At 41.2% G+C, this 11445-nt stretch overlaps 1 protein-coding gene across 1 annotated transcript; it reads left to right on the plus strand.

Annotated features, from left to right (window-relative positions):
• The first annotated feature begins 887 nt into the window (after positions 1-887).
• On the plus strand, positions 888-10931 carry ttpal (tocopherol (alpha) transfer protein-like). The gene is made up of 6 exons (XM_033627957.2): positions 888-1045; positions 3296-3522; positions 5197-5440; positions 5622-5815; positions 6146-6256; positions 8467-10931. The coding sequence occupies exons 1-6, from the start codon at positions 1027-1029 to the stop codon at positions 8743-8745; spliced, it is 1074 nt and encodes a 357-aa protein (XP_033483848.1). The 5' UTR covers positions 888-1026; the 3' UTR covers positions 8746-10931.
• The last annotated feature ends 514 nt before the right edge of the window (positions 10932-11445 follow it).

Below are 11445 nucleotides of genomic sequence, written 5' to 3' on the forward strand. Positions count from 1 at the left end.
CATAAATTCAGCTCTATTTTTATTTTACTCCGATCCTGCGCTGTCGATAAGATAAGCCTCAAGCTTTAAATTAATAACTTTTAAGTAGTGCTCAATGGTGCGTAACAAAAGCTATGTTAGTTTGCAGGATGCGAGATTCAGGTGCACTGAAGACGTGCGAAAAGCCTTTGTAGACTGCAGTGTTTGTTTGAACAAGTGGTGGGAAAAGTACTCTGATATTTTGCTCAAGTAAAAGTAACAATACCACCGAGTAGAAATAGATCACTCTGTTATATGTTAGACACAAATTCAGATGCTTACTTAGGTAAAAGTACAAAATGACTTAATAGCTTCAACATATAGCCTACTGACAGAACAAAAAGTAAAGGTACTCATTATATAGATTAGAATATTGTTTCTTATAATGTTGAGATATAATTATTGATGCAATATGGAGATTATTTCTTCATATAAATAGGCTGCTATGCTACTGTGTTGCTTGTGAATTTCACCAATGGATCAATAAATTCGTACCTCCATCTATGATAACACGATTTATTTGTTTAGTATATTTTTCATTAGTAGGCTGATCTGAATCTGCAAAGTAGTCAAACTAGTACATAGTGTTGTAACAGTGTAGTAAAAAGTACAAGATTTGCCTCCGAACCCGAGTTAGAGTAGAGGTATACAGTACCTTAAATGGAATCAGTCAGGCAAAGTGAAAGTTTTGACAATATTAAACGAAAACACCCACGAAACAAACTTTTCCAAGTGTGATTTGCTAGTTTCCGAGGGACACTTGAATGCAGCACTGCCGTCAAAACAACAGAAACAAAGCTCCACCGCTCTGGTGCGTCAACAGCGCGTCACGTGCTTGCAAACGGACCAATAAGGGAGCGCCATCTCTCCAACCCGGAAATAGGATTTTCCTGACAGGTCCGTTGTGATTTCTTTGACACTTCTGTCCGTCGCTGTGCTTCTGAGGACATTTTTATCACCTGTCAATGGACGCTCATAAAAGGCGTGTATGTGTGTCCTAGTCGGTTAATGTTCAACGCATCTCCGGGTTGGTATTCAGACATTATTCTGACTTTAATTGTGTCGCATCAGTTCTGCTCAGGTTCACGTTATATTAGCTCGTCCGTGCTGAGACTGTGACTCAAAGCTAAATAAATACATACAGTTAGCATGTCTGTGCTGTTACAGAGAACTTCCTTACTCTGCTGATGTATCCGGGAACGCTTTTTAGTTACAGTACATTTTGTTCAGTTCAGTTAAAATGGTATTAATAGATGTATGTGTATGTACAGTGGTGGAAGAAGTATTCAGATCCTTTAGTCAAGTAAAAGTATTAATACCACACTGTGAAAGCACTCCACTACAAGTAAAATCCCTGCATTCAAAGCCTCACTTGATAAAAATTATGTAGTATCAGCAAAATGTGGACTACTTAATGTAAAAGTACTCATGAAGCAAAATGTCCCTGTCTGTGTTTTACTATCTTACATGATGTTTTTTGTGTTAATATTACTGTCTGGTAGATGTTTAAGGTTGTGCTTATTTTGACTCCTTCATATCCTGTTGGGTAGTTTAATTTCCAGTAATGCATCATATGCTATTAGATCATCTTGTATTTGTAGGGTCACTGTCCGCAGCCCCGTTTACAGCTTTGTGATGGTGCATTTTCCAGCTGATCCAAGAGGGTTTTTAAATAGTTTATTTAGCTTAAGAAGTAGGAGAATTTTCTCAACACATAAAGGAACACTTTTCACAAACATTCAAAATCAGAATCACAGAAACTGGATATGCTGTAATCACTTTAATAAGAAAAGGAACGAAAGCTGCCAGACAAATAATAATAACATAATTTATGTGTATAGCACAATTCATACAGCAAGTGCAACTCAAAGTGCTGTACATTAAAAAATGAGAAAATGCACATAAAAGACAGGATAAGATAAATAAAATTCGATCACACACTCACTCATACATTGAAATACGAAGTAGGAGTCTACAAAGACAGGCTTTAAAATTGCGTTTGAAGCTGTCAACTGAATCAGAGAGTCAGACGTCCTCTGGAAGGCTGTTCCAGAGTTGAGGGACAGAGACACTGAACGCAGCTTCACTGTACTTTTTAGTTCTACTGTGGGGGACATTCAGTAGACCTGAGGTGGAGGATCTTAAGGTTCTGGAGGGAATGTATTTGACCAACATATCTGATAAGTAGTCAGGAGCCAGTCTCTTTAGAGATTTAAAAACTAAAAGCAAATTTTTAAAATGAATTCTAAAATGAACGGTAAGCCAATGAGGAGCCTTTAAAACCAGAGCAATGTGTTCTCGATGTTTAGTCTTGGTGAGTAGACGTGCTGCTGCATTTTGGATCATCTGCAGTTAGTTTAAAGACCTCTTCGAGAGGCCTGAGAGCAAGGCGTTACAGTAGTCAAGTCCGCTGGAGGTAAAAGCATGAGCAAGATTTCAGGTGTCATCTTTAGATAAAAGAGGTCGCACACAGTTGCACAATGTTTCTAAGATGAAGAAATGTATTTTTGATATCATATTCTCACTCGGGGTTCAAAACACAGGTCACAATCAAAGATGACACCAAGGTTCTTTACTTCATGCTTTTTGTTCACAGCCAACTTTTGTAAATTACTATTAAATTGAAATTGATTTTCCTTTGATCCAATGATTAGAACCTTGGTTTTGTCCCTATTGAGTTGTAAGAAATTTTGCGTCATCCACATATTAATTTTGGTTTTTCAGTTCAGTCTGAAGAGAATGATAAGTACAGCAGAGTATCGTCAGCTAATGCGGTGGAGTAAAAGTACCATATTTGCATCTGATGATTAGATGTAGAGGAGTAGAAGTTGCATAAAATGTAAATACTCAAATAAAGTACAAGTACCTCTACTTAGGTACTGTACTTAGTTACCCTCCACCATTGAGTGTGTGTGAGACAGTGGCCAGAGGCTAATGTGACAGCCCAGAACTCAGTCCTTTTAACACCAGCGGCAGCAGTAGCTCAGTCCATAGGGACTTGGGAACCAGAGGGTTACGTCCCTGTATGGACTGAGTATGGAGTCTGGACCAGTTCAGCTCCCAAGCACTGCAGTCCAGGCAGCCCCATCGCCCAGACATCTCTCCATTTAATGCATGTATAGGTCCTGTTTGTGCATGTGTGTGTATTTCAGGCCTGTGTATATGACCACAGAGTGAAAAAAATGAATTGCGCCTCAGGGATTAATAAAGTATATCTTCATCTTCTACTTCTTTTCATAACCTCTCTGGTCCCTCTTGTCTCTTTATGTCCGAACAGCTTCACCCAGCCAGTCCATGGCCGATCAGCATGAGTCCATCGATCTCACCTCTCCTTCAGTGGACCCGTCAGCAGCTGCAGGACACAGCTGGTTCCCTGGGCCCCCTCCACCCATGTATTCCTGCACCCTGACCCCTGAGCTGGTGCACAAGGCACGGGAGGAGCTCCAGGAGAAGCCAGAGTGGCGCCTGCGGGATGTCCAAGCACTGAGAGACATGATACTGAAGGTATTCATAAGAACATAAGCAGTCCCGTTCCTGTTTATAATGTGCCAGTTAGGCTATATTTAAAGCAACATAGGGCAGTTTAGTAACAAACATCCCTGAAGTTAGAAGACTTTGTTCCTGTAACCCCCAAAACTGTTGGCACTAAATGCTTACTAAAATTCTCAAACTTGTTAACCTCTTTGATCACATATTTGCTGTTTGTCTCGTCAAATGTGGCAACATAAACATTCCACATGGGTCCTTTTGTATTTCCTGTTTGAATGCAAGGAAACTATAAAACAAGGACAGGACATGACGTCAGTGACAGCGTTCAAATTTAGCGTTGGAGCCAGACTTTGAAACCACTTCTACTGAAGGCAGTTGGGCAGGCACAGCAAGTCTCATTATAACCTGTCATATCTGTGTTGGTTTACTGAAAAATGCTTCCACTAGATTAAAAAGCACACATTATGTGATGCTAACTGATGTTTTGTGTCTAAATGTGCGTGTTCATTTTCATTGTTACGGTCTCCAGGCAGATCATAGCTCTGTCTGTCATCGTGGGTCGGCACCACACTCTGGCTCCACTGCAAAATTTGAATGCTGTCACTGATGTCATGTCCTTTCCTTCTTTTATAGTTTCCTTGTTTGATTGTTTTGCTGAGGTATGTGAATGACATCAGGAAGTAAAGATCTGCCGAGCAATGTAATGCCAGTGAAACGGTCAATACATCTACAAAATAAAAGAAAATATCACCATGAAAATTATTTTGATTACTAGCATACGATAAACGTTTAACAATCACAGGTTGTGTTCAAAATATTTGGTTTTCTTTTCAGTCTAAGGAGCCTGGCAAATAGCATATCTAAGTATACTTAGAAAGGGAAACGTTGACGGAGGATACTTGTTCAACTGTTAGTAGAAAGTGTCAGGACTTAGGAAGGTGCTAAAAGAGCATCTTTGGGCTGTGGTGGAACGAGAGATTGGAATCATGGATGTGCAGACGACAAAGCTGTAGCAACTGTGAGATGCTATCATGACTGAGGAATGTTCCCAGCACCATGTTGAATCGGTGTCTTGAAGAATGAAGGTAGTTGTTAAAGCAAAAGGGGGTCTGGGGTGACTAACAAGGTGTATAAAGTGATCTGAGAGTGTTAGAAGAGATGGATCTTATCTGAACTTTTCAAAGGTAAAGCTGATAATATTCTGTATTTTTGTTATTGCTTACAAATCACACAAAAAAGATGAATTTTTTTTTTCTTTAAAAAGTCTTTTTTTTAAAGGCTAAATAATTTTGTAAAACAGCCGGGCAGTTATGTTTTTACCAAACGTGACTTTAACTGGAGTAAATATTGCCTTTGTTGAGGACAATTTTCAACCACAGACTTGATGCTCTAGTTAATATTTGCAGCAGCAGGACAATGTTTTTGGGATTGATTCAAAACAAATGTAGAGCTCGTATTCATCACCCAGTGCAACAGTGTGGCTCACTGGAGGTCTGTGGCACAGAGGAATGTGATATATCAAGCTCTAGATACACACAGAGTACATGTTAGGAGGACAAATATCAAATATCAACAGACTCATCTTAATAAAATTGCTATTATTTTCCTTTGCTTTCGTCATGCCTGTTTTCTCCATGTTTTCCAACTCTTTCTCTGCTGAGCTCATGTGCATTTCACCCGACTCTGCAGGAGCAGCCCAATCTCAGGACGAGGCTGGATGACGCTTTTCTCCTGCGTTTCCTGCGGGCCAGGAAGTTCGACTATGACCGTGCCCTGCAGCTGCTGCTCAACTACCACGCAGGCCGAAAGGCTTGGCCGGAAGTGTTCCAGGACCTGAAGCCATCCACAGTGAAACACGTCCTGGACTTGGGTTTCCTCACAGTCCTGCCACAGCCGGACCCCAACGGGAGATACATCCTCTGTCTGCGGCCAGGTTGGTGTCTGCTCCACCTTTACAAGGAGAATTCAGCAGCTTTATAATGACTGTTTTCTGTTTACCTCTCCTGTTGACATCAAGCTCAGTCTACTCTCTAAAATCTCTACTGTGTGACTAATTCTTCCAGGACGGGCTTTACTCACGTTGTACGATTACTCAGCACAGTGTCCTTTTACAGGAAAATGGAAACCGAATGATTATCCATTTGTTGACAATGTGAGGGCCATTTATCTGACTCTGGAGAAGCTGATCCAGCCGGAGGAAACGCAGGTGAACGGTATCGTCATCTTAGCCGACTACACCGGAGTGGGCATGTCACAGGCGTCCAATCCAGGCCCATTCCTCGCCAAAAAAGTTGTGAGCATCCTCCAGGTGAGAAATCAAACATCTAACATCTGGTGATCTGATGACACGTTTATAGTTAAATTAAATATATTTTAAAGTGAAAGCAGCAAAGACATATTAATGCAGTATTTACTCATTTTATTGTGATGACAGCAGTGAATATGAGAAGCTGTGTTAACACACCTTGTCATTTACAGCAGTGGCTCTTCAGCGCTGGCTGTTGAGTTTTGTCGTGACTGCAGAGTGTAATATTTACACAAGCACACAAAGCACATCTGAAATGTTTGACAAGGACCATCTGCGACTGTTCTGAATGCAGTGTTCTCTGTGTTTTTTTTTTTTTTCTGTGATTCACAGGACGGTTTCCCAATCAGAATCAAGGCCGTTAACATAATAAACGAGCCCAGGATTTTCAAAGGCATCTTCGCTATAATTAAGCCTTTTCTGAAGGAGAAGATGGCAGAGAGGGTAACTATTGTCCTTGAATTGTCTCTGACTCTTTTGTTTCAAACAAAGGGCTATTTTGAATCACGAGCCTCCCTTTTATCTGCAGCCTGTGCTCCAAAATAATGGTCTGTTTTCATCTGTGAAAAATGAAAGGCCAAGCGTTTTCTCTTCAGAGGAATGAACTCAGACTAACAGCTACACAACCCTGTGTTTTCCAGAATCTCTTGAGAGGTGCCTCCTTGTGTTCGTTTAAACCTGCTGTTTTTTTTATTAATTTGGTGGCAGTGGCAACACTGTAATGCTAACTTAAAGGGGCAGTTCACCCCAAAATCAAAAATACATACTTTTCCTCTTACCTGTAGTGCTATTTATCAGTCTAGATTTTTTTGATGTGACTTGCCAATTGTTGGAGATATCGGCCGTAGAGATGTCTGCCTTCTCTCCAATATAATAGAACTAGATGGCAATCAGCTTGTGGTGCTCAAAGTGCCAAGAAAATACATTTGAAAAACTCAACAGCAATGTCTCTTTCCAGAAATCACGACCTGGTTACTCAAGATAATCCACAGACCTTGTTGTGAGCAGTTCAAGGTGGAACTATTTTCTTTGTACCAAACTACACCTGCCGACCATATCGCTGTGTAGAAGGAAGCATGCATCTACTCATGAACAAGAGGCTTTTGCTCATGATAGCGTAAGATATAAACATAGCCTGACACTCATTAACTGGTGACTCACTTGGTAATTTTTAAGAACAAAAAAAAAAGCTAAATGATGTGCTTTTTCTTTTAGTCCAGTACTTCACTGACTCAATGAGCTTTAGCACCGCATTTCAAAGTGCTATCCATTTAGAGGTGGTGAAATTATGATGTTTTGCATAAATGTCTTTCATTTATTTTATTTCCTGTTGGCTTTGCTGACACACAGCTGACTAACTGCCTTAACGGGCACAAACAAAGTGCCCACTGCCCACCCTCCGGGCTCCACTGGTTAGCTAACATTAGCCTTGGCTGCTCTGCACTGTGCACCACCCAGGTGAGGTCGGAGCAAACAGCGGTCGTTCATTCTGCACTTGCCGTTGTTGCAGAAATATGGTAGCCTTCCTCCGTTTTCCCCCGTATAGCCCTGGTGAGTAAGTGGCTTCATTTTGAGCCGCAAAACCCCTTTGGCATTGTTAGCTGTGTTAGCACCACTAGCCGTGCTGACTCTGCTCATGATGCTAACAGTCATAATATAGATAATGCTAAAGGGGTTTGCGGCTGAAAACTGAGCTGCTTATTCGCTGGGGCAAAAAAAAAACTCTCAGTGGTTAAAGAATTAACGGTTAAAGTTGACATCCCTAGCTATAACATTAGCTAGGCGAGCTAACAGTTAATGTATTCTTCCCTCTGCGCAGTGATACAGTAGGTGTGTATAGTTTGGTAGGAAGAAAAGAGTTCCGACATGAAACTGCTCACAACAATGTCTGTGGATTATCTTCAGTAATCAGGTTATGATTTCTGGAAAGAGACATTGCTGTTTTTCAAATGTATTTTTGGGCACTTTGAGCTCCACAAGCCAAATGTCATTTAGTTCAGTTATACTGAAGAGATGGCAGACATCTCTACAGCCGATATCTCCAACACTCGGCAGCTCACACCAAAACAATCTAGAGTAATAAATAGGTCTACAGGTAAAAGGCAAATTATGTATTTTTGATTTTGGGGTGAACTATCCCTTTAAGCTAACATGGCTAATTTGTTAGCATACACTGATTTACACTATCAGCAGATCCAGAACAACATTTGCAATAATTTAGACTCTGGCCACCTGGCAAATGTAACTCCAGTAGTCAGTCTAGCTCTGGTTTGTGTTGCACCAACCCCTGAGGGAAATATCTGGCTTTATAGCTGCTAAACCCATCACTATGTTTCACCAGCTAGTCACCAACCGTGTCTGGCTGCTGTACAGTTGGCTTTTAGAGCTTTTCTACTGAAAACAGTTTCCTGCTGTGGCTGTAGTCATCAGAGTGGTGACAGACAGTGAACCAAAACAGAAAAGTTGTGGGCCGCAGTGAGCTGACAGATGCTATAAATCTCTCACCGCAGAGTCCGGTGATAATTCTTTGTGGGTTCATTAATATGAGTGACACCTTTCACATGACATGAAATATTGATCGTAGCCACTTTAATTAATGAAACTGATGGTGAGAAAGATGACATCACTGACGCTGTGTCTGTCTCCTCATCCAGTACATCCTCCACGGCTCAGACTTGCGCTCTCTGCACCGGAACATCCCACGGTCGGTTCTGCCGGAGGAGTATGGCGGCACTGCGGGCCAGCTGGACTTATGTGCGTGGTCGAGAGTGCTTCTGGACTGTGAGGAGGAATTTATAGTGGAGTTCTGCCAGCCGGATCCACTAGAGGGCGTGGTGCTCCCAGACTCCATGCTGTTTGAAGGAGCGCAGGCCAGCGGGCAGGATGACGACACCTTTAGGGGGCTGCGCTCTCAACTCTACTACTGTTACTGACGCAGACTGTAGATGCACTCACTCCCACCACTGAGAGGACATCTTCTGTTTCATTTGAAACAAGTGTGTAGACTTTTACAGGGCAAGTTGCCAATATTATACATGATTTATTTTACTAACTAAGCAGCACTGCTATAGGTGGATAGTTTAATGTAGTTTACACGTAGCCCAGCATTCACTCATGGTTCCAAGGCAGCTGTAGGCTTTTGACATGAGCCAGTGCATGTTTGGCCATCATCGTCGGTGGCCCCTCTATTCAGTTATTTCTGGTATTTGAAGGATAAATTCAGAGTTTTTTAAATAGTCAGACGCCCATATGTACATTGAAGCATGTTTTGCTTGATGTAATCATTCTTCCTGTCCACACTGGCCATTTAAAAAAAACATATTAATGTGCTTTCAGTGCAAGAGATGTGCGGACAAAAGCCACAGTCTTCGTTTTGTATTTAGCAGAAGCTAAAATGAGACATCAGCAGAACTGGTTCGACAGATCAAGTGGATGGTTTAGCACAAAATTCCCTCGTGTTACTTACTCTCTACCACAGAGGGGAAACAAAAAGGGGAACTTCCTTCTAAAAACACTAAAACTTTTGAATTTACCGGCCTCATCTAGCCAACTGAATCTACTGAGGCCTCATATTAAGACTGTGGGACGTGGATCTCTTAACAGACACTATGAACAGGAGGAGTGATTACAGCTAGCAAAAACAGTCTCAATGCACATATGGGCATGTTTGTACTGCTTTAAAGGGATAGTTCACCCCAAAATCAAAAATACACATTTTTCCTCTTACCAGTAGCACTGTATATCAGTCTAGATTGTTTTAGTGTGAGTTGCTGAATGTTGGAGATATCAGCCGTAGAAATATCTGCCTTCTCTCCAGTATAATGGACCTAGATGGCACGAAAGAAAAAATACATCTGAAAATCTCAACAGCAATGTCTCTTTCCAGAAATCATGACCCAGTTTCTTAAGCAGTTTCGTGTAGGAACTATTTCACTGAACTACAAGTGCCGACTGTATCACTGCGCAGAAGGAGGCGTGCATCTACTGCTAGCTCACCTAGCACCACAGAGCTAGCTAACGTTGCAGCTCAGCCGAGGAGGACGCCATTAATGTTTGTTTCTTGCGCTGTCACGACACGAGCCGCGAAACTGCTCACAACAAGGTCTTGGTACTTTGAGCACCACAAGCTGAGTGACATCCAGTTCCATTATACTGGAGAGAAGGCAGACATCTCTACAGCTGACATCTCCAACTCTCTGCAACTCACACCAGAACAATCTAGTTTGATGAAAAGCACGACAGGCAAAAGGAAAAATATGTGTTTTTTATTTAGGGGTTAACTGTCTCTTTAAGACAGACATGGAAAAACATGAACCCATCCTTCAATATTTTTCCACTGAGGCAAAATACTAAAAACAGTTTGTTAGGACCTGCATACTGGCAGTCAGTCACATACTGGCCATTAGCGCTCTGTACGTGGTTACATTGCCCCTCCAAAAAATGGAGACAGTTTTTGTGTATGTAACCGTCTAATACATTGCCTTAAACTGCAGATTTCCTTTCATAAATTACGTTGGATTTGTGTGTACCAAAGCAATATTCATGTGTACTCTCATCAGGGCTCGTCTTACATAAGAGTTGATATACTTCATTGTTAGGGAGTAGGAATGGATGGCTGCTGCAGCTGAGGAAAAGAATAATACAGTAGATTTATCAGTTACATTTTTTGCTCAGTATCAAACTCTCACACTGTTTCAGGGCCTTTGTTTAGTTGATGCTTCAGTTTTCTGTGACTTGAATCTACTGAGAGGATTATTTTTTCTAACCTCAGATAATCTGCCTTATGTTGTCTTTTTTAACCTTTTATGACCTGGTTGCTTTCATCACTCAGTCTTAACGCAGGCCCGTCACTGATCACAGGAGTCACATGAGGAACAGAACATTCAGTCCTGACTTTACAGACATCTCGTTTGCCAAATTTCACTCCAGGCCATGTGCAGAAATGTGCAATAATAATGTTAGATCTGATATCTTGCAGTAGCCCGAAGCTAACTTGAATAGTTTGCATCAATCTTTTATATTTTTATTTTAAGCATGTCTGTGGGTATAAGCTATATTGTATTGCAGGATATTTATTGTTGGTAGTAAAGACAGTAAAGTAAAACTCCAAACGGAGAAAGTGCTATTTGTGTCTTGTTTGTGTTGTGGATGTTGTTGTTGGCAGAGTGGTGGAGGTGTGCTGCAGGCACTGGGGAGGTTGTGGGTATTTTCACAACATAATTACAATACACTGTGACTGACTTGAGCAGCGTTTGCCAAACTGGGTTTGTGGCTCCCCAAAGAGCTCATAAATACAGTGGTGGAAAAAGAACTCAGACCTTTTACTGGTGTTTAAGTTGTAATATGACGGATTAAAAATACTCCATTACAAGCAAAAGTCTTGCATTCAAAAATGTACTTAAAGGGTAACCTTGATACTTTCCAACCTGGACCTTATTTTCCTGTGTTTTTAAATAACTAATTGCAATGTAATCCATGCAGGCAATTGAGCACCTTCAATTTACATGTACTAAGTGCTTGTTTTGCCACTGACAGTCGCAGATTGTTATATGAAGTGTCTGACAACTTATGAAAAGGATCCTTACAGAGAGAGACTCTTTTGTTACAGAGTGAGATCCTCTTTATTTAACCAG

The sequence above is a fragment of the Epinephelus lanceolatus genome, chromosome 8 (genome assembly GCF_041903045.1).
Source record: "Epinephelus lanceolatus isolate andai-2023 chromosome 8, ASM4190304v1, whole genome shotgun sequence".
NCBI classification, from domain to species: Eukaryota; Metazoa; Chordata; class Actinopteri; order Perciformes; family Serranidae; genus Epinephelus; species Epinephelus lanceolatus.